Genomic DNA, 24,849 nt, shown 5'->3' with positions numbered 1-24,849 from the left:
TTTTAGTAAGGTAGGAATATAGGTATGAATTCTAGTGGTAATTGCAATTTATATAATTATCCATTGAGCAGTGGCATTTACATTAGTATTGAGGTCCTATTCAGCAACCATTTATGTCTCTTGGGACCAGTGTCAGTGTGGTAAATTTTGAAATACTGGCCCTAATTACGACAGTCTCAGAAGTGATACCCCAAGGGGAAATATAAAAAGACAAGTTGTTGTTGTCAGTTATATAGAAATATCATTTTCTCATCCCATCATGAACAGATTTTTTGCCAACCTTTTTTTTTTTTTTTTTGCCCACTCATGAAGAAGCCACAGCAAAGTGCTTTGGATTCCAACAAGGAAATTTCATTTCCTTTTTGGCTACAGCACAGGTTGCAGATAAATGCAGAGAGAACAAGGGAGTTCAAATGCATTGCAATTGATGTCATACTACCTGCTAATTAACAAGTACCAGGACTTTGATCCTCAGAGTCATAGCTCCAGTACAATATGCATTGTAACTACTAATAGGCAGACTCAAAGTTTACATCTAAGGAGAGATCCCCAGACATTTAGTATTGGCCTGGACAAATCAGAAATGTATTTTCCAATGTCCAGGGCTCCTATCCTTCCATCTATCCTTCCTTCCCTTCCTTTGTAGTGGATATGTACCTAGGCATGACAGAATGTCTTGGTCACATGGAGTATTAAAAACATGAGTCTCATATTGTATGTTCTGATTTTCAGACATGAGACTTGGCATTAAATAGGCTATATTCTTGGTGCTTGTAGATTTGTGACCTCTCCTTTCACTGTCAGGTCTTTAAGACACCCTACAGCTCAAAATAAACTAATATCAAATATAATCTATACAAATAGTAAAAAGCATACACTGAAGACAATTGACATGAACCCAATTTAGTTATGCTTGGAAATTACTCATCCAGATCAATAGAGCATGTTAGTTATTGCTAACATACATTCCATTGCCTACTTTATGTATTAGCCAGCTAAGAAATACAACAACAAGAAAACTATCACCATACCCCCAACATTTCCAATTACCTTCTGATCTTGGGATTAGGCGTGGTGAGTACTTGAATGACAGACCGCCAAGAAATATCAAAGATGTCCACATAGGGCTAGAAAAGTATCTAGTCTGAAACCCTGCATTGCTGCTACTAGAGAGATGGGTCCATGGCCTGACTCAGTAAAAAGTAGTTTGCTATGTGCTTGTGTTCTGAAAGCAGACAACAGATCAAAAGCATTACAACTGGCAAAGAAGTCAAGGAAATAATGTATTTTGAGAGTGATGCCTAAAAGAAGATTAGGCCATTAAATAGCCATCTCTGGAGGATGTATTCTAAATGAATTTACAGTTCTGTCATCCCTGCGATTTTAATCCTTTTTGGAATGCAGCTTCCATTTTCTTGGCTCCTACACTCTTCCTGTCACATAATCTATCGTTTCTTCCCTTTCAATTTTAGTTCAAATTGGTTTGGTCAGAATTCCGCAGAAAAGTGTGGCAAGGATAAATGCTTTATATTCCTTTTTCTTTACATAAATGCATTGTTAAAAGAAAGCCAGAGCTTCTTCTATGATGTTATCAGTGTTACTGGAAATTCCAGTGAGCAAGGGACTTCTGTGTTCATGCATTTCAGTCATACGTGTATTTTGTCAGATACCATTTAATCATGAGTTGTAAACAAATCTGCCTAGAGGTCAGAATGAAATACAGAGTTCTAAAACGTGGACTGTAGAATAGAGTCTTTATAATGGAGATCCACCCTAAAAAATACCTTATTTATATGTGCTTCTCTTTTAGAAAAAAAAACTGGCTGACATCTTGTTAATGAATTATGATGGCATAAGTTGGACTCATGCCATGAAAATTCACTTTTTTATCAACATGGATGTTATAATTCTGTTTCAACCACACAATAGAAAGCCCCAGTGAAATCCATCTTGTAAGCAATTAAGCTTTGTCCTGATACAACCATTTTCATGTTCTCAGGGAATAGGGAGAATTGGCAACGTATCCAACAGTTTTCCTTTAGCCAGAAGTGCTGCAAAGATGTACTCTGCAGGGACATAGCAACCCCCCCCCCCCCGAAGACCCCTGCCAATGTCTGTTGCAGTGCATTCAGAAAAATACTCTCAGATGACTCTGAAAAGTGCTTAGAGGGATTGAAATTGAAAAACGACACTCCATAGTCATTTAGGGAAATGAGAAGCCGAGTGGTTGATTAGCAATCCAAAGGTCAAGAGCTAGGATGTTGATGAGCAACTGAGGAATCAAAGCAGAAGAATACTCTGGATCCAGGAACAGGGCCAAGCTTCTGAGCTGACTTGGAGGTCTCTCACACAGTGGGCAATAATATTGTTTCCAGTGACCATAAAGCAGGCATGGGCAAACTTTGGCCCTCCAGCTGTTAAGAATTGTGGGAGTTGAAATCCAAAACTCCTGGAGGGCCAAAGTTTGCCCATGCCTACCATAGAGCATTTGCTGCCTGTCTTATCCATACAAACAGTGCACTAACGGAGCTGCAGATGTGCCAAGCCTCTCCCCCAAACATTCCAGTCCTGCTGATATCTCTAAGGGAGACCAAACATTCAAATGGTTAGTGCCATGATACCTGAGTACTTCCAGGTCGGTGGGGTGATGCATCTGTATGCCAGGTGCCCTCTCCAGGTTAGTCTCCTGGTTTCAGCCTTTGGATTCCGAACACTCAACTTTCCTTTCCCTTAAGTACTTTACATGGATCTGTTACTCAAGCCCAAGGGTGACTACTAGACTTCACAAGCAGGTTTATTTTTTGCTGTTATGTAGCATGGACGAGTCTCCTTGTTGATTCTTCAGTGAAAGTTTATCCAATCAGGAATATAGAAAATTATATAACAAACAAGTTTAACACCTAGTATTAGGTTGCCTCCAGACCCACAATACAATATAATACAATACAGTGATACTTTGACATAAGAGTTTAATTCATTCCGTGATTGAGCTCTTAACTCAAAACTCTTATCTCAAAGCAAATTTCCCATTGAGATGCTATTAATCTGTTCTACTCCACCCCATTTTTGTTACATGTCATAAAATAAGATTATGTACTTTATAAATAACAAATAATGTATAAATGACATCTACATGGAACAATAAAAAAGAAAGATCAACTTTAAAATAGTAGAAGCACAAAGTTGTGACAAGGAAGCACAAAGTGTAGAGGCGGAATCACAATTTTCTTCATACTGTACTCATTCCAGCTTCCCTCTCTCTGTTGCTCTCTCTCCCTCTGAATCTTCATGAAGCTAAAAATACCAGGAATAAAAACCACACAAAATCAATTAACACAAAGTTCCTCAAAGCGGATAAGAGAAAAGCGGACAGCAATCTCCCAAAGAGCACAAGGCACAGAGTCACAAGGCATGGACGCTGCTCCCTTGAAGCCCTAAAGCCCTGTACTCTGGTGCTAGCGCTCCCTCTGGTGCTAGCTCTTAACTCAAAGTGCTGCTTTTATGTCAAAGTGAAACCCAGGCCAAGTGACAGCTCTTAATTCAAAACAGTCTTAAGTTGGAATGCTCTTACGTAGAGGTTCCAGTTTTGTACAAAAACAGTAACATCTTTCCCTGAATTCTTTCCACATTGCTTTTTGGTCTACATTGGCTTTATCTGTATTTCTAACTCAACCTGTAATTTCCCTCTCAAAGTTGTGTCCTTATCTGCTCCCTTTTCCTGTCTCTATTTCTCACTGGCCCTATCTGACAGATTTCTAGTTTTATATTCTTCATCCCATATGCTCTCATAGCATTACAAATGTCGTGATGATGATGATGATGATGATGACGACAATAATAACAACAACTTTATATCCTGCCACTGTCTCCCAAAGGGACTGGGGGCGGCTCACAAAACACTCAAGGTATGACACAAAATACAAAATACAACAAGTGAAAAACAAAACATAAGCAATAAACAGTCAACACAACATCATAATTTCACAGTAACTGGCATTACTCAGGTTATGGAAGCTAATACTTCAGCCTTTCTTCTCAATTTGCTCTGGCTTTATTCACCAGTTTGAAGAAGGTATCCAGAGTGCTCAACCTATCCCCAAAATAAGTTCAGTACTTTGTTTTGCCATTTTAAATTATGAATCAAAATCCAGGATGAATTCCCATCTTGCTAATAACTTCTTTTTTGAGGAAACATGTAGCTTTGTGAGTCAGAAACGACAAGGGAGATTTTTTCAGATTCTTTGCCTGAAATGTTATTTCTGTGACAGCTCAGCATGACACTACCATGTACTGGCCACTTTTTGTTTCCCCTGTTCCATAGAGCGAGGGCTGTTGATCAGATTGGGATGCACAGATTAAAATATAAACCTATTTAGCCATCCCACAAATTCTTCTTCCCTTAGGCCATTTGCCAGAGAAAGCAAATGCCAGAATTGCTTTTCAAGCTGTACTTCTTTCACTCTTAAATCAATGTTATATGCTGCATCAACATCCATTATTTCTAACTGAGTCAATGTACAGGAAATTTAAAGTAATATTTAAACAACAGTGATTTGAGTGTTGGATTTGGACTCCGGAAGACCAAGGTTTAATTCCCATTCAGTCATGGAACCTTTCCTGGGAAAGTCAGACTCATTCAGCGTCAGACGGAGGCAATGGCAATTCCTCTGAATAAATTGTGTCCCAAAAATACTATGATAGGTATGCCTTAAGTCGGAGTTGACTTCAAGATACATAACAACAACATTGAGCCCTTATTTAACAGAACAAATGCACTGCTGCTGCAGCTGCATGATCAGCTATATGCAAAGAAAAGGAATGTGAGTGGGAGAAGAGAACTGAATACAGCCCACTATTTTACCTCCCAAACAGCTGACCAGCAGGATTTGGCATTATTGTTTTTCAAAGGGATGTAGATATCCAGCTTTGGCTGCCCAATTTAGGCAGAGGAATTAATTGCTTGAGCAGAATGTTTCTCCTCTAGGTAAAGGTATGCATATGCCTGTACTTCTACCTTTAATAATATTTAAAAGCATGGCAAACAAATGGCCAGCTTTGGTGCAGCCTTGAAGTTTAGAAATATCCTCATTATTTGGCCAGCATGTATAGTGAGAGCGACAAAAATCCCACAAGCCTGTGAAAATGTTCCAGAATGTATTTTGTGTATCTTGCCCCAATGACCTCAATGCCTGGGATAAAATTGTGTAGAGTATGCTCTGTACCCAAGATCCTGTTTGCTCATTTACAGTGAGAGGAAAAAGTAAATTGAGGTTGCCTTTGAATGTTCCAGGCGCACAGCATGCTGCATAAAAGAACTGATTCACTTACTCAGCCTTGGCAAGCCTTTACAGTTTGACCTTTTTTTAGCTGCCTGTGCTAAATCATCTGCAAACTCGGCACTGCTGTATTGTGCCCCATTGTTTTTCTAGAATATGCTTCTGATGTGCGATATAAACCCAGGGAAAAACCCCATTCACATCACAACACTGATTATCATCAGCTATGCTCTGATTTTTTTAAGCTGACACTCAAGGACAAACAAATATATGTTATAATTGACCCTTGCTTTCTTATTTATCTCCACTACGCTGATACTTAAAACCTTCCAGAACAATACTGTGGAAAAGGAATTGATAGCCTGCAGCAAATAAACTTTTGCAATGATGATGATGATGATGATGATGATGATGATGATGATGATGATGATGGGGGGAGCAACCCAAGGCCCATCCAGTCCAACATGCTTCTGCCTTGCAGGAAAAACACAGTCAAAGCACCTCCAACCGATGGTTGTTCAGCCTTTGCACTAATAATAATAATAGGAGGAGGAGGAGCAGTAACCCAGGGCCCATCCAGTCCAACCTGCTTCTGCTTTGCAGGAAAAGCACAGTCAAAGCACCGCCGACAGATGGCCATCCAGCCTTTGCAATAATAATAACAACAAAAACAACAACAACAACAAGAGGAACAATAGTAGGCCCTGAATGCTTACTAGGTGGGGATGTGGACTCCCTACAGAGCCCCTGACTATGCTTCATGGATTACTTACGGCTCTGTAGAGCACAGTTCAAGAACTGCTGCTCTAGATCTTCCAGTCTGACACCTGCTGGAAGTTGACCATAGAGTTGTGTTGGAGGACCTAGAAATTCCTAGGTATTGATAATTGTTTAGAAACACTAGAAAAATATGTAATTTGTATCTAGAGTCTTACATATGCCTATGTGCCTGTAGTCTGAGATCTAGTCTGTAACACAGGGGTGTTGGTGCATGTCCCCACTGTGGCTTTCATGAATGATCTACTGAAGTACTTGCCTTGTTGTTTGTAACAGGACTCATTTAAGGGGACATAATAAGAGAACTCTAACTGCCTGGGAAATTGGAAATTGTGTTGACATCAAGAAGTGTTTTGCAACCTGAAAATCCTCCCACACCTCTGTATTGGAATGTGGGCAAACTTCTTTCACATACCATAAGCCCATACTGCCTGAGCAAATGTCATCACCCCAGAACATGTCCTAGGATGTGCCGGTGCCACTGAGTGCCAGTTCTGTATCATTTCCATCACTAATATTAGTATCATCCAGTCTTGCAGAAACCTGAGTTCATTTCTGGGAATATAGGGGAGAGGGAACGCATTGACATTGGGAGCCTGCATTGGCAGAGAGCTTTATGTGCTGTCCACTGTGCCAATGAATCACTGCTTACAAAATGCCAAGCATTTGCTGGAGTGTAGTATTTTAGGCTGAGTGACAGCAAGGAAATAAAATAAAATAAACAATATGTAAGCATGGAGGTGGTCCAGTTTGGTACCCCATTAGGTTTCCTTGATGAAAGCCAGTAAGCATTTTATTTCAGGGCAGAGGGGGAGTATGCCATCCAGCTAGAAATAAAAATTCTGAGCTTGCCAACGTGGTGGAAACTGACTGTAGGCTGGAAAAATCTGAGAACACTGTGAAAAAAGCCTTTAATGAATACAGAGGGGCTGGCTAGCCTGAACAAGAGAGACCTTGTTCTGGTTTTTGTACACTAGGGGCCCTCCGAATGTGTCAATTTTTGCTGTAACAAGACTGTGTGGGAGACGGCAGAAAAGCACTGCTATATCAGTCAGTTGCTATACCCTGCATTAACACTAGCAAGACTGATTCTGGCTTGATTTGCATATTATCTTTACATACCAGTACTTGGAAGAAATGCCATTTCCAAGAGAAGACCTCTTTCTGTATTGACTTCTATAAAATAAATGCCCCACAGAGGCCAACAGCTTAATGAGAAAAAGGAAAAGATGTTATTAAAGGAATACTTGCAGTGAGGTTGTTCAGTATTTGAATTTAAACATGCAGGTTACTATACACCTAGTAGCTTTGACCACACAATAAGAGAAAGTGGGAGCCTGAAAAAAAGGACTACTAGATCTGCATTGAAGATAACTATATTGGTTGCAACCAATGCAAAATGTTGGCATTTTATGGTGCATGGATTCATCAGTCAGTCATCTCACTTCCGATTGATATCCATCCCGTTGTTGTTGTTGTTGTTGTTGTTGTTGTTGTTGTTGTTATGTCTCCAGGTTGTTTCTGACTTATGCCCTAAGTTGAATCTATTATGGGGTTTTCAGTGGGTTTCCATAGCCAAGCAGGGAATCAAACCTTCATCTCCAGGGTCATAGTCTCAAGGATCAAGCCACTATACTATCCTGGTTCTTATATCCATCCTTAGCCCATCTGAAAATTGGGTTCACAGAGCCGTGGACTTTTAATAGTGAACAGGGATTGGGAGCCTTCCAGGAAGTGAGGGTGAACCCAGTCCCCACAATTTCTGCTGCCACATCTACATATTGGTCTATCACAAAAAACAATATTTCCCTAGGTTTAGCAAACCCTTTGGCAGAATTGATGGAATTAAGATTGTAAAGTAAAAGGTAAAGGTTTTCCCCTGACGTTATGTCCAGTCGTGACCCAACTCTGGGAGTTGGTGCTCATTTCCATTTCTAAGGCAAAGAGCCAGCATTGTCCATAGACACCTCCAAGGTCATGTGGCCGGCATGACTGCATGGAGCGCCGTTACCTTCCCGCCTGAGCGGTACCTATTGATCTACTCACATTTGCATGTTTTCGAACTGCTAGGTTGGCAGGAGCTGGGGCTAACAGTAGAATTCAACACTAGGACATAATGCTCTAGTTCGCACTAGAGGTGGTTTAGGAAGGCACACTAAGCAAAAAACAATGTTCCAAGAAACCCAAACTTTTACTTTAAAATGACACCTGACAACCAGACTAGATGTTGAGCATTTACATGCAAGCATACAATGTCTGATAAATGTTCCAGAGAGATTTTTTTTTAAAAAAACTATACTGTTATGTTTTGTCTTTCTGATCAGTTGACAAGCTTAGTTTGCATATTCTGACAGCAGAGACAATGTAAAGATGACAAGACAAAACTGTCTTCTTCCTGTGCCATCTGCTTTTGGAGTATTTATTACAAGGTCCTCTCCCAAATTTTTCTGTATACTGACACAGCTATATTCTATATACAAAGAATATATATCACTAGAGACCAAGGGGAAAACATGTCAAAAATTCCAACATGTAAATGACAGTAGCATTATTTTGACATTGGTGTTCTAAAAATATAGTAGATTCCTTTCAATCACATTGTCCTGTTTGCTTCCACTCATTTGGTACTGTATTTTGTATTCAAGGATATTTTAAAACTTTGTGAATTCAGACTTTTTGGGTATTGGCACAAAGTGAGCCATGTTATATTACTTTATTTGAATCTGTATTTTTTGCCTTTCTCCAAAAGAGCACCAATGGACTAAAAGATTAAACACCCTGGCTATTTTTAAGAAACCGTCTTTTTCCTTGGCTGTTCCTGCTGTGATTGTCCAAAATGGTTGTGTCCTTGGCATGTCTAGGTGTTTGGAGTACTTTGTTGCTTTTATGGGGATGAAGGAGATTCTATTTTTGAAAAGTAACGTAAATAATTTCAACAATGAAGACCTTTAGATCTTTTTCATAACATTTTATTCAGACCCATGATTAAACCAATGTTTACAGGTTCACAAATAGCTTTTCTTGACTTCAGTAGCTATGTGACCTCATGCGGGCTCATTCAGTGCATTAGCAGATGTGTACAATGTCTTCTTTGGAGCACTCCCCAGTCCTAGTGTCACTAACTCAGGCAGAGACCACAGCATTTGAATTATTTTTCAGAAGATCTCTTGCTTGCTTAACTTGACCAAGAACACAGTTTGCTACACTCAGATCAGTGAATTATGTTTTCCTTCTGCAGATTCCTTGAGTGAAGCAATATGTATAGTTGTCACACTTTGCAAAATTATATGGAAATGTTATTTTAAAACATCAGTTCATGCCATATGGTTCAACACATTTGGCTAAACCCTGTCTACCTATCTGAAATCAATATGAACTAATTTACCTGTGGCTAACTCCCTATACAATTCAGTGGATCAATCATGAGTGGTGCTAATGTTGGATTTATCCCACTGTTTTTTGGAGAGGTTTTCTTAAGGTTAACTTACACTCTACCCCTAATAAACTGCATGAATAGACTGATCTATGGATTTGTTCACTGGTTGAATAATTATTTGAAAACATTCTGCTCTTTCACAATAACAACAATAAAAAATTAACAATTCTAATGAACGGTTTCTATGTCCCAATCACAAGGAATAAACCTAAAAATCATTCCCTCACAATTAACCTCAAATCCCAGGCAATAAGGCTGGTCAAGGAATATAGGAACTGACATGCAAAATATTTGGAGAACCACAATTTGAGAGTCACAGTTCAAGATCCTGTGACTGACTCCTCTAAATATTGCCAGAAAAACCCGTCAAGAGTTCATACAGAGAGTCAGCCTTACATTGTGATCTTCTTATTCTTCGATATCAAATACCTTCAAGTCGACTCCAACGTATAATGAATGACCCTATTACAGTGTCTTCTCTGTAAGCTTTATTCAAAGTAGGTTTGTCGTTGCCTTCTTTTAAAGCTGAAAGAATGTGGTTTATCTGAAGTCATCAACTGATTTTCCATGGCTAGTGGGGATTCAAGCCCTGGTCTTCCATAGTCCTAGACCAACAATAAAACAACAATTATGCCATGCTGGTTCATCCTAAGTACTTATAACTGTAGCATTTAACCAAATGCTGTTGAAATGAATATTCTTTGTGGCAGTATATGATTCTGTCTGTGATGCCCACCAGTATTGCCTGAAAGATCAAATCATGCCTGATGCAGCGTAGCACAATGAGCCATTCACAACTAAGGGCAACCAAAAGGCAGAGAGGCCAGAGATGTGTGTTTCAGACAGAGGCACAATGTACGTCTTCTTCTGTGGACATGCACTTTGGTCTTATAGGAGCCTTTAGCCATTTCTTGCAAGGTCTCTACAGTTTCTTTGTAATATGCATTTTAGGAATTATTTATTTATTTATTTCGTGTCAAAAGCATTGCACGACAAATACATTTCAAAATGATGGGGGGGGGGGGGGGAAGGAAATCACAAGCAACTAAATAGTTTTGGACCAAAAGCAGGCAACAGCAACCGCATTGTCCGTAGCTTTAAACAACTCCTCTTCCGTACATGAGGCAGGGCATTGTGGGCAAGCATACATATGCGGAGTTGTTGAATAATTATTCAATTATTATTCAATTATAATTAATTAATAATTGAATAATTATAATAATTATTCAATTATTAATTAGGAATAATTATGATAAATAACAGAGAAGAGATTGCCCTTGTCCAGTGGCACACTTGCTTTCTGCTCAAAAGATTTCTGGTTCTATAGCAGATATTAGCAGATGAGAAAGAAACGTTGTAGAATGGATACTGCTCAAAACTAATAGGGTAAATCTAGAGGTGTCCCTACAGATGTTGGACTGCAACTCGCACAATCCCTCAACATTAACTATACTAACTAGGGGTGATGGAAACTGCAGTCCAGAAACATCTGGAGGATCAAACGTACCCACCTCTGAAGTGGTAGAAGGCAATTATCTCTTGGAGACAGAAATAATCCTCTGTTTTCAGCATGTGCTTCATTTCCTTAATATGGAGACTCCAACAGGGCTTTTAGCATGCATTTTTGTTATACTTTGATGCCTTTACAAATCAAATGCTTAATGTGCTAAAACAATGTGTTGATATAATACAGATTTAGCTGGTGGCAGTGAGCCAGACCAACACTGGGACACAGACCCATATGGGCAAGGAGCAGGGAGTATTGTCAGAGGGGGGTGGGTGCAATGCAGGCCTTTGCTCTGACTTCAAGCTATACATAGAATAAATACATACCAGTGAGCCTTTTTGCTGGGCTTCTTTCATTTTTCTTAAACTTTTCATATAAAATGAAAGGATAACAAAAAGAAAATTAGCACAGAAAAATGATATTAAAAGATTCCTAACAATGATTATACTAAGCTACAGTAAGTAAAATACCTTTATTCAGTATAGTTGTGATTTATACACTTCAACTACTCAAAATATTTGTTTTAACTAATAATTATCAAACTTATAGTTAATATATGGTATTTATTTTTCTGCAAAACACACACATACAACTCATTAATGTTTCCTAATCTTTCAAAAGAGACAAAAGTGATTTTTTTAAGATGCAACTTGGTAACTTGTCAATTTCAGAGAAATCCAAAAGTTTAGGTAGTCAGTCGTTGCCATTTAGTATCATGGTGCTCTTCTGTTTTTGTGCATGCAACAATCTTGCTGCCATGGTCATGTATCTTAGTAATGTTCAAATTTCCTTACAGCCTTCTTGTTGCTGCTGCTGTTATTCTTATTCACTTTATTTATATACTTCTTTCCAACAGCTAATGGTTTACAGTTAAAAAGAAGAAGAAGAGTGTACATAAAAGCATACAACAGATAACATTAAAATTGAATTAAACTATGAAATAATTTAAAACATACACCCTCTAAAGCCCTTTCTTAAAAAAAGAACCTTTGGTTTTACAAGTCTATCAGAATAAAAAGGTTGTTGATTGCCAACAAAAGGACAGAGAGGAAACGGCCATTCTGGCCTCCTTGGGAAGGGCATTCCAGAGACATGGGGAAGTCACCAAACGCCCGATTTCGTGTCCCTACAAGCCTTAACTTTGAAGGCAGTAGAACTGAAAGCAAGGTATCTCCTGAGGACTTCCGGGCTTAGACAGGCTCCTATGGGGCATATGATCTGTCTGATAGCCTGTGCTTAAGCTTGCACTTTCACCTTCCTCCTGCACAAAACAAGAGGCCACTAAGGGCATTTGATTTGGAAGAGGATAAAGAGGATAAACAAAGTGGCCCTAAGGAATGAAGTTGACAGACAAAATAAATCATTACATTGGGGTTTGATCCCAGGATCAGCCCATGATACCAAAATCTCTGAGTGCTCAAGTCCCATTATATGCAATGGTGTATTGTAATAAAAGGGCAAAACTACATTTGCTTCTTGGGGATTTTGTTTTTTTTAGTGTTTCCAAGCTTTTTATAATCTGAATCGGTGGATGCCGAATCCATGGATACAGAGTGCAGACTGCATCTCTGGTTAACAGAGGAGGAATTCACAGTCTGTGGCCAAGAATCTGGCTAAGATCCCTTTCCCAAGAAGCAGCATTCAAGAAAATTACTAAGCACTTCCTGTACATTTTGTCTGGAACTCTTGATCATTGTATTTCACTGCTCAGTATCTTCAGAGAAATAAGCTGTCTTCTGTGGCTGCTTGTAGGGTTGCTATCTTTTTAGTGGTCCATTGTATGTTTGCTTTTTAACATGGATTGGCACAAGTTCTAGGGGACTACTGTTTGAAAAATTAAAAATTAGAATCCCTGGGTCTTGGAAGTGACCACATCTGGAGGGCATCAAGCTGGTACTCCAATTTTGCATTGTCTACACTATAAGTAAAGACTCTTGACTCTGAGTTGGATCATTTTTCGTATTAATTGCCCTCTACTGGAGGTTAATATCATTTTCTATCAGAGTAAATTATAAACACACAGTTTTCAGGAATTTCTTGTTTCCTGAAGAACGTTATGGTAAGGTCTGAAACAACATTGCCATAAACATAAACACGTGGCTGCAATACTTTCTGGTTTGGGTTTTCTCTGTCATGGTTTATATCTTCATAACAAAGAAGGTTTTAATAACTGAACTATTAATAGAACGGGGTATATTTCTATGACAATATCAGTCCATGATGTTTCAGTAAGTATCTAGTCCCCAAATCTCAAGATCTCAAGATCTATTTCTAAACCTGAACTGGAAATAATCAGATTTAAAATCCTTTCTTTCACTACTCAATAATGTGGTTTCCAGAATACATAACAGTTGAAGAGAACCAAAATGTGTTGTTCTCATCAAGTCTTAAATTGGAAATAGGATGAACTGTTTTAAAGGTCAAATGAATCCCTTTCATATTTTGTGTCCACTTTTTTATTCTTCTTTGTTAAATATAGAAGAGGAAAACAAAGTTTCTGTGTGATTAGTTTAGCTTTTGTAGCAGAAGAAAGTAAATGGAAAAAGTTATATGTTGCTGCCATACCTTTCAAACAGAAAACCACATCAGTCTGGATTTTCATGGTAATATTCAAGGGTCATTTACGTAACTATCATCACACATGCTTTTCCTAGTTTCTTCTAAGCTCCTGAGGGCAAAATACCCTTGTAGTTGAAGAGCAATCCCATGCAACAGGAAATACATTTTCGTCATCCCAGCTGCATTCCACATACTTTGGACAAGCACTGTATCCTTTCATTTTAAGAATTCCTTCTCTTCTCATAGATGTCATTCATTGCCACTGATAGATGGCAGATTCCAGGAGTTCTGGTCCTGAAACATACCGTACTTTTTTCCTAATTCTGCTGCTTTTACAAGCCCATCACAATGCTGTAATTAAAAGAAAAACAATAATTGATTGTGTATTTAGAATGCTGCATTTATTAGCACTAAGGTTTATTTCCTGAATGTTCCCAAAACCTTTCTCCAAGTAATTCAGGAGCAGGGCAAATTTGGGCTTTCTGGTGCTTTGAGCTACAACTCTCACAATCTCTTACCTTTAGTAATGCTGCTTGGGAATGTAAAGTCCAAAATATCTTGAGAAACAAACATTCCTAACCCTATCCCTCTTCAATATTGTGTTAATTAGTTCTATGATAGTTGCACTTAACTTTTAACTTGCTTGTAATGGGTTTTAAGGCTGGTTTTCAGTATAATGTTTAATTTTACAGCAATTCTGATTTATAGAAAAGCTACTTCAGAATAGAAGCAGCTGTTGGATTGTCAGGAATCTGCAGGGGCTTAAAACAGAAGCCATGAACTGGCATTTTTTTTATTTGAAATATTTACGAAGTGTCTTTTAGTATAAAACTCTCATTCTCAATGTATAATTTTACAATGTATTTAGCCTCAATATATGGTAAAGTCATAAAACAGCACAGTAGTTCTGTGTAATAAATACAGATGGAAACATAATAGAAAAGCATTAACAGCTAACTGTTGGTGTTGATATTGATGCTGACTATTGAGCTCAGTAATAGTTGGTGTCTTTACCCTTTTTAGTAATTTTTCCATCTCTGGTATCAAGATTAATAACTAATAGGAAGCAGCAATAACATGAACACTGATAAATTGAAGAGCAAACAAATAAAGAATTACAGTCGAATTAGGAACTACAGTTAACGCTATATCATTTACAGCAGATCTCGCTTATCCAACATAACCGGGCTGGCAGAACGTTGGATAAGTGAAAATGTTGGATAATAAGGAGGGATTAAGGAAAAGCCTATTAAACCTCAAATTACGTTTTGATTTTACAAATTAACCACTAGAACATCATGTTTTACAACAAATCTGCCATTTGTTTGGGAGTGTGGCTGCACTTGTGTTGTTGTTGGGCGTGTTGGCCCGCTTTGTGTTGCTGCCTAGAGAAACAGCTGTGGATCTGGGTGAGAGGCAGACTGCATTGGATAATACAGAACACTGGATGAGTGAGGGTTGGATAAGTGAGACTCTATTTTATATAGCAAAATATTTAGCTAAAACCAACAGAAAAACTAATGTGTCTTCAGAACCTAGGATAAGTTCTGCAAATGAGGGGATACTTCCAAAAAGGCCCTGTTCCTAATGATCAACAATTAATAGTTGAATAATGAATAAGATCCAAATATTTATGTGCCTGTTGTATTTGTGTAATAGAATAATGATGCAACCTTTTCTTCTGCCACGCCCGCTCCCCCCCCCCCCCCCATGCTGAAATGAAACCTGATACTATTGCCCATTAGTGCACATTACCAAACTTGTATGCAGCCAACTCCAACCTTTCCCAATAGGCAAAACAGGAACAAAATTGTGACGGGATTGTGATAGCAAAGGATACCATAACATAGGGGATTTCGTAAGAAAGAAATGACTCATTTTAGGAGAACATTCATCATAACTACATTTCATGAAGATATGATGAATGCCAAGAACACCTTAGTGAGTCATGGAAATATTAGTGTCAACATTCATTGATTCTGGTACATCCCTGTAAGCTGTAGATACACCTCCCCAATCTGGCACACTGCCTGCCTACTCCACTGGTGCATCCCACTTTTTGCCATTCTATCACTGGTGTCCTCTTTGCTCGCTTGCTCTCATTTCCCCTTAGTTTGCCATGCAACAGGGAGATTAGCCCTCCTTTTTTTACATCAACATTTCTGTGAACGTGTTGTGCATTGAAATTACTGCCAAGGCTCCAGTAGCCCAAGGCTCTTGCCATGCTCACCATCTTCATTTCCTCAGAGCACTGTTGGGCCTCAAGACATTCTGGGCCAATGAAGATGGAACCCTCAGCAATGGGAACTTTGTAAATGTTTTTAAGAGATGGGAGGGAGTTTGATTCATTTACATCCACGCCTTTCTCTAATACAGTCATTCGAGGCAGCTTACAAATTATTAAAATTAGTATGGAGTGAAAATATATCCAAAAATCAGTATGTGTACATATATCTGCATGCATGCATGTATTAATCAGTCTATAGAGTTTAAACCATTTAGGTAAAGGTTTTCCCCTGACATTAAGTCCAACCATGTCCAACTCTGTGGGTTGGTGCTCATCTCCATTTCTAAGCCAAAGAGCCGGTGTTGTTCATAGACACCTCCAAGGTCATTTGGCCGGCATGACTGCATGGAACGCTGTTACCTTCCCACTGGAGTGGTAGCTATTGGTCTACTCACATTTGCATGTTTTCGAACTGCTAGGATGACAGAAGCTAGGGCTAACAGCAGGAGCCCACCCCACTCCCCGCATTTGAGCCGCCAACGTTTTGGTCAGCAAGTTCACCAACTCAGCGGTTTAACCCACTGCACCACCAGGGGGGGTTCTGTTTAAACCATTTAAAGTACATCAAAATAAAAACCATTTTAAAATCAACCAAACAGTGCACTATCAAATGGACACAAATATGGCACATGTCTCTGGCACACTGTATGTAAAATGGTAGTCACCAGCTTCAGAGAGCCTGAGAAGCACAGCTTTACACAACATTTGTAAGGCATTTGGGGCCATTTTTGTATTTTAAAGTTTTCTTCTTAAGTAATTAAATTATAATATGCTACTAATGGGTAACACAGCATGCTACCTTTAAGTACGGGGGAGTGAGTAACACAACTGATCATGAACAGAACTATATGAAGTTGTTATTTTTAATTTCAAGCTTGAACAGATGATACCCATGCCACAGTATAGGCCTTCAAGGACAGAGTATTTCCCATGATTTCTGAATATTCAGGCGCTCCCTCACCCCCACCCCACCCGCTTGAAACTTAACTGGCAAAATGATCTCTGGAGCCCTTCACAGACTGCAGTTAATTATCTACTGCAGAAAAAACACACGCACCCTAATTTAGCATTCCACTGAGAAAACACTGGCATCAACTTCAAATAGGAATTGAGTTACACAAAGACTGCATGCACAGCAACAACAGATTGTGCACAAATGCAACATCAATCAAGTGTTTCAAAAATAATTTCAACTCACTGGTGGTGCTGATCAGTCGTTTTCCCCAAAATGTTCTTTTCCTTCAAGTCAGACTGTCTGGTGCTTATTAGAAATTCATTATGGTTTTGTAAATTGTTCTTGGAAAAAGTATATGCTTGCAAAGTCTGGATCTGAATTAAATTTGTCTTGCTGAAATCTTTGGATGCTAAATGTATAAAAGGGCCTGGGGGTTTTCTGTAGTGCTTCTCACACATGAGCCTTGGGTATATGACGCAATATAATTTTTAGGATCGCAGTGATTGCCTTGTTCATTTTTGTATGCAGTAAATGAGAGTTGTTCCCATGCAAAACATTGCAAGTGTAGTGCTGCTCTGCTGAAAGGCAACAGGGCCTCCATACACACCCCATCAGTGCATAGGCTTTGTACGGGGTAATACGTATTTGCTTTTCCTTGGGGAGATGAAGTAGAATGTTTTTGGTATTAAAAAAAAAATCCTCAGTTTTCAACATGGCTATCCTAGACCCTATATCACCGAATCCAATTAAAATCAAGGCAGATAGACAGAATACGACCATGGTATAGCATTACAAAAACAAGCTTGAATAAACTTCTAGTGTTCATATTTGCACACAAGAAATTTACTTAGATTCATATTAGTAGGTCTTCAATCACTGAGCCTTAATGAAGTTGGTCTTCAATAATGTTTTTATTAACATGAAGAACTTCGTGTTTTTATTAAACATGAAGTTCTAACAAATGCTTTAAGTTGAAGACACATTTTAATATGTTCTAAATTATCATATGTCCCAAGTTTAGGAGAAAGGAAGGGTACACATACATATATACAACATACATATATAGTTACAGTGGGCCCATGGTATCCACTGAGGCTTGGTTCCAGGATCTCCTGTGGATAGCAAAATCCATTAATGTTTGTCTCATTATATACAATGGCATAATAAAATGGTGTCCATTATATACATTGGCCAAACCATGGTTTGCTTGGGGAGATTTATTGGGGATGAGGAATATTTTCAAACTGTGGGTGGTTGAATCTATGGATACAGAATCAGTGGATATGGAGAACCTACTGTACATGCACACATACAGAGGTTAATGGAAAGAAACCAGATTTGTAAACTTTCAATTTGAAACTTCTTTTGGCTAATAGTAGTTGTGATTTCGAGACCGTGGTTGTGCAGCAGGTTAAACCGCTAAGCTGCAAAACTTGCTGACCAGAAGGTCAGAATCCATGGGACGGGGTGAGCTCCCATTGCTAGCCCCGGCTTCTGCCCACCTAGCAGTTCAAAAGCATGCATATGTGAGTAGATCAATAGGTACTGATAATAATATTATAATGTAATACATTATTTTACTAATTAATAATACAATATAATATTAATTATATATTATATATTAAATGTAATATTACTAATAATATTACCATAAAATTATATAGTACAATATAGTAATTTAATGCTTATATTGTGCTATGCTAATAATATATTGTATGTATATTTGATTTGTAAGCCGCTCTGAGTACCCTTCTGGGTGAGAAGAGCGGCATATAAATGTAGTAAGTAAATAAATAAATAAATACTGCTTCAGCGGGAAGGTAACTGTGCTCCATTCAGTCATGCCAGCCACATGACCTAGGAAATTTCAGCAGTCAACTTCTGCTAAAGAATTGGAGTCCACCAGAGTCGGACTTGACTAGACTTAATGTCAAGGGGAAACCTTTACCTTAGTTGTGATTTCAACCAGCATTTGGTTAGATGTAACTGCGATGAATCCAAATTTGATGTCAAAATTTCATGACCATATTTGGAGAAAGGTGAGGAATGTTTTCATTCTTTTGTTGCTAAACTATGCTATAGCTGTGTTGTATGTTGGATCATGGCACTGTTTAGAAGCTATATGGTGTACAGCTGAGGTTGAGAAAACAAATGCTTATAATCTGATTCATTGGGAAAGTCAATGATGTGGAAGTTTGTGCAATTACAGATCTTGATTTGGTGTACAAGTTTATCATTTTATTGTGATCAGTAGATTAATTTTAAACTGTTGATTTTCAGTTACTTTGATGTACAAGAGGCAGACAAATGTTTTCATTTGATACCCACAGTTCTATACACAAAGTACTGAAAAAGAAACAGAATGAAAATTGGAATAAATTGAGAACATAAATAGCACCACAGCAAAATTAAATTAAAAAAGGAAAGACAATAGTAAGCTCCTAGACTAAGATGCTTGCTAAACCCAGAGTATTGTATGGATTTAAGACTTAGCCGATTGCTTCTGTAAACATAATGTATGTTTTTATGTGTTTTTAAATAAAGGCAAATATATGAAGCTGAAAAAAATAGTCATTTCAGCTGACAATGGACAAGTGTATTTGCATATTTTCATGCATATTTCATTGATAATGAGGACACAGGGGAAAGGGTTCCTTGATATTCAGACCAACATGTACAGTTGTAGCCACTTCTACAAGAAAATATGAGGACTTTCTGAGCGAGGCTTTTTGATCTGGGTTGCTGTGAGTTGGCCACCTTGATTAGCATTGAATGGCCTTGCAGCTTCAAAGCCTGGCTGCTTCCTGTGTGGGGGAATCCTTTGTTGGGAGGTGTTAGCTGGCCCTGATTGTTTCTTGTCTGGAATTCACCCCCCCCCCCTTTTTTTTTATTTTAGTGTTGCTCTTTATTTACTGTCCCGATTTTAGAGTTTTTAATGTTTATTTGTCTCCCACAAATAAGGGGTATGTACTGTATTAAAGAAAGTGATTTGGGACCAAATATCAGGATTGCCAGGGTGTACGTTGGAAAGGGGTGCTCTATCTTTAATGGTTGTATAAAAGAAGGAATTTCAGCAGGTGTTTCTTGCCATGCAAAGAGGTAACCGGCAAAACCTGTTGAAATTCTTTCATCCTGGCAACACAGTGGAAATAGAACAGACTTTATGAATGGAACAAGACCCTGTGAGTGTATTAATAAGGCAATGATGATTCCTTTTCAGAAACTTGGAAGCAGTACCATAGAGCTGTCATCACCTGTACTATGCAGATGCATTGTTTCCATCTTCCCTCTAGCCTCTCTGGTTATACTGGGTTTACAAGTTTCTGTAGTGCTTCAAGCAGCAGTTCATGTCTAGACCCGTTTTTAGTCTGCACAGGATGTGTGCATATCCATGTAGCCAAAGATGGATATATCACACCACTGTTTAACATAGAGTGGGGCTTTAAGGAAAATAATGATGATTGGCTATGCAATATCATACAACAATATCCTACAATCTCAAAAGTATTTTATTCTATTTTAATTTAAAAACAAAATATCTTCAGGCTTGCCATTTTCTAGCTTTTTGTTAACACTTTTATCTGAAGTGAAAATGTCCTCTGGTTTTGCTGGCACTACTAAAATTATCATGTAGTCATTGCATATTCAAATCAAGCAGGAAGGGGTGCATTATGCCTGTAATTCTAAAGAAAAGATAATGCATAGGGACTGTGTCATAGGCTGAATAAAGGACGGCTTTTACCCTACGTTCAGTGTTTATTCGGAACTTGAACAAACTGTTGCCAAACTGGTGAGATTTGCCTCGCAGCTGTCAGTACATCACACCCATCAAATGCTTGGCATTCAGATTCTGCTGCCACATGCTGGCCATTGTTTGTAATCCTGGCATCACACAACTTTCACAACATTGTACTTTCCATTCAACTAAATGTTATTTCTGATGTTCATTCAATGGCTTTTTCTCCCTTTGTTGACTTGCTTCTGCTTTTGTTCATTGCGAAGGATCTTGTTTTGTTCACAGCTCACACTCTGCTACCGGCTGTTTGACAGAGGCATGAGTCAATGGCCCAAACCAGTGAGTCACTTGCCAGTTCATCTGCTTGCCTCGCCTTTCACACCTCCCAAGTCAGACAGGCTGCCCCTTTAAAAAGAAAAAATAGTACAGCATAAATATTGTTCAGTCATTTTGCCATTTGTTCAGCACAGTAACTTCACAATACAAATAGCTGTAATATATTTCTTTAAGTTTTTTTTTTTAAAAAAAAAGAAAAAGAAACTCAGTAAAAGTTGAGGTGATGAAGTGATCTGGTAAATCTCAGACAGTGAACCTCATGACTTTAAAAATTGGAAGAGATTACTTTTCCCCCTCATGTTGAACTCTAGTGTTGAGTGTTGAAGAGGAAACTGTGCATATCCGTAAAATAGTGGGGGCTTATGGAAAGTGCAAGAAATGGCCATCTGCAGAATGCAGTTCCTTTTTACAAGACCCAGTCCTTCCTTCCTTTGGAAATTTTTAAAATCTGAGATAAAAATTTCTCCAAAATGCCCCCCAACACTATCTGGGATTATTTATTTATTTATTTATTTATAGTATTTATACTCAGCCCTTCTCACCCCGAAGGGGGCTCAGAGTGGCTTACAGAACACACATACGGCAAAAATTCAAGGCCGATTATACAATTAACAAGGACAGACAACACAAACAGAGATAAAGGCAGTTTTTCCCATCTTATTTCTGGCATCTTGGAGGCTGTGCTCGACTCCAGCCTTGGGGGGGGGGGGGTGCTGTTGCTCCATCTTCCATGCTGAGGAGCTTTCCTCCAATCGATGTCCTTAAGGGCGCCTTTATTACCTTCCCGCTAAAAGCGGTACCTATTATCTACTCACATTTCTGCTTTCAACCTGCTAGGTAGGCAGGTTAGCTGTGGCTAACGGTAGGTGCTCACCCTCACCTGGGATCGAACTGCTGACCTTTCAATTGGCAGGATTTCTCTGCAGCACAGTGCTTTAGCCCGTCCATTTTCACTCTTAACGCTTCAATTCCAAAAAAAAAGGCTAAAAACTTCTCACACACACACACAACACCTTGGAAAGGAATTTGGAAGTAAATGTCCAGTCACTTGGCCAGATGTGCAAAAATCCAGAACTTCAGCCTACCACAAAGGTGCCAGGGAACAATTGGCCTCAGTAGATAGCATTTTCCAGTAGAGTCACCTCTCAAAATATAGTACTTATTGGTGACTATTTTGTGGGCCAGTATGACAGTCACCTTTGTGGCTTAAAAAAGTGGATATTTTATAACTTGATATATTGATAATTTGTTAATTTAAACATTATTGTTGTGCCAAATGATACTTTACACAACACAAATGTGGGTGAATTCCTGGTAGTGACCCACCACAGCATGCTTGTTTCCCTCATGGAATTTTTTTACTAGTCCCAATCAGAGTCTCTCTGAACTAATTGTTAAATGGAAAGTTAACATTTACACATGTCTTACTGGTTTGATAGGTCTACTCTAGCTGAGCCCTGCAACTGGATGAGAAGGGGAGTGGGAGTAGATTGACTGATGTATGCAGTGGTTATAAATTTCACAAAATGGTTGGAAATGCTCTGTGGGAAACATTCTTTGTGGATTAGGAAGGCCAACCACATAGTTGAATAAAGAAGAGAAATGTTCAGTAAGAAATAGCATACTTTGGGGTTTTTTTTTCTATAGGCTGAGGTGGTCTCTGGAAAACACACCTTTCTTGAGACAAAACCAAAACAGATGTTCCACTTTTGAACAGCAGAGTTGAAAGTCTACATGTTGAAAACCTGGAAAAAGGAGCTCTGCTTGCAAATCCAGTTATTCATAATGATTTCTAACAGGATATATCTTTCCCACTCTTTATCCCCCTCTCGCTGCATCTGTCTGAAAATGCCTTTCATGATCTCAGCTGCTTTTCTTAATACCAAACTCAGTTTTATATCCCTTTATCACAACTGTGGCTCCCCATTTGAACTTTGAAGGGAAGGAAGAAGTCTATCCTCTTAGCCTAACCCCACAGTTCAATTGTTCAAGAAGGAATCACACATTTCTAGCGTAAAACAGGCTCAATAGGATTGGGAAAGAGACTTGTGTATTTCTAAAATTACAGTTGGCATTTGTAAGCCTCTCAGCAAGGGCTGTTGCCATTTTTATTGTGAAACAAACAAAACAAAGCAGTATTTGCCATTATAGTTCCACAGGCAGCAGTGATGGCTGCTTATTTCCATATCAGTTGGCTTTAGATCAGACTTCAAAGGAATTATCCAAGGTCCTGAACCCCTTTCCTAGTATTGTTGCAGCATATTGAAAGCTTGGGCTAAAACCCAGAGTGGATTCTCTGGCATGGAAGACAGCAGTGTAAGGTGTTGCTGTTGTATAAGAGAAACAACAACAGGAAAAGCACCTGCTGACCTTGTGACTAAGGTTTTAGCATCAATACCGAACTCACAGAATAAGCAGACAACACCAAACTGGGAGGAATAGCCAATACTCCAGAAGACAGGAGCAGAATTCAAACGATCTTAACAGGTTAGAGAGATGGGCTGAAACTAACAAAATGAAGTTCAACAGGGACAAATGCAAGATACTCCACTTAGGCAGAAAAAATGAAATCCAAAGATACAGAATGGGGGATGCCTGGCTCCACAACAGTACGTATGAAAAAGATCTTGGAGTCCTCGTGGACAACAAGTTAAACATGAGCCAACAATGTGATGCGGCGGGAAAAAAAGCCAATGGGATTTTGGCCTGCATAAATAGGAGTATAATGTCTAGATCCAGGGAATTCATGCTCCCCTTCTATTCTGCCTTGGTTAGACCACACCTGGAATACTGTGTCCAATTCTGGGCACCACAATTTAAGGGAGATATTGACAAGCTGGAATGTGTCCAGAGGAGGGCGACTAAAATGATCAAGGGTCTGGAGAACAAGTTCTATGAGGAGTGGCTTAAAGAGCTGGGCATGTTTAGCCTGCAGAAGAGAAGGCTCAGAGGAGACATGATGGCCATGTATAAATATGTGAGGGGAAGTCATAGGGAGGAGGGAGCAAGCTTCAAACTACAGGAAAAGAGATTTCACCTGAACATTAGGAAGGACTTCCTCACTGTGAGGGCTGTTCAGCAGTGGAACTCTCTGCCCCGGACTGTGGTGGAGGCTCCTTCTTTGGAGGCTTTTAAGCAGAGGCTGGATGGCCATCTGTTGGGGGTGCTTTGAATGTGATTTTCTTTCTTCTTTGCGGGGGGTTTGACTGGATGGCCCATGAGATCTCTTCCAACTCTATGATTCTATGATTTTATTATTTATAATAATTTCAGTTCCCTGAAAGTATGCTATGTGTGGTATGTCATGTGTTTTTAAAAGAATGCTTTCTTAAAAAATCAAATACGCCTCCTTGGGTATCTTCAGAAGTCCAAAAAAAATATATGTTATCTTATATGTCATTCTTCTTATCTGTAGAATGTCCAGAGGCCAAATATTGAACTATCGTCTTAAAGATAAGCTCCACTAATTTTTAATACAGCCTTTTTTTATATATTTCTTGCATGGAGTATTTTGATCTATTTTTGGCTCAGAAAAAACTAGTACCGATATGACGCAGTATCATGTTTCTTCCCTTTCTCTCCATAGGCCCTTCATGCTTCTTCCTCCGTTGATGGAATGGATGCGAGTCGCTATAACGTATGCTGAGCACCGGCGCAGTTTAATCGTGGACAGTGATGATATACGGCAAACAGCCAGGCTACTCTTACCTGGTTTGGACTGTGAACCTCGGCAGCTAAAGTATATAATTTCACTTTTTAACACTGAATGAAAAACAATATAAAGATACTATAGATTTCAACCATACTGGATTTCCACAAGTCCTGTAGATTCCAACATACTCAGAAAGATTGTGGTTTCTCTGGTTTGCATGAAACGTCTCTGGAATATAAGGTCCTCTTTTGTGCTCATGACTATCTAAATTTCAGAGTTATTATTTGTCAGAAAGAGAGATTACAAACCCTATCCCTCAAAATCTTTA

At 38.8% G+C, this 24,849-nt stretch overlaps 1 protein-coding gene across 1 annotated transcript in view; it reads left to right on the top strand.

Annotated features, from left to right (window-relative positions):
* The window catches only part of abtb2 (ankyrin repeat and BTB domain containing 2), a 167,467-nt gene that overhangs the window by 108,070 nt on the left and 34,548 nt on the right, over positions 1-24,849 (top strand). Inside the window, exon 4 of the mRNA XM_062967861.1 lies at positions 24,456-24,608. Within this exon, the coding sequence (XP_062823931.1) occupies positions 24,456-24,608 (153 nt within the window). The remainder of the gene's footprint in view (positions 1-24,455; positions 24,609-24,849) is intronic.

Source organism: Anolis carolinensis, chromosome 1 (assembly GCF_035594765.1).
Source record: "Anolis carolinensis isolate JA03-04 chromosome 1, rAnoCar3.1.pri, whole genome shotgun sequence".
Classification (NCBI taxonomy): domain Eukaryota; kingdom Metazoa; phylum Chordata; class Lepidosauria; order Squamata; family Dactyloidae; genus Anolis; species Anolis carolinensis.
This window is presented reverse-complemented; position numbering and strand designations above follow the sequence as displayed.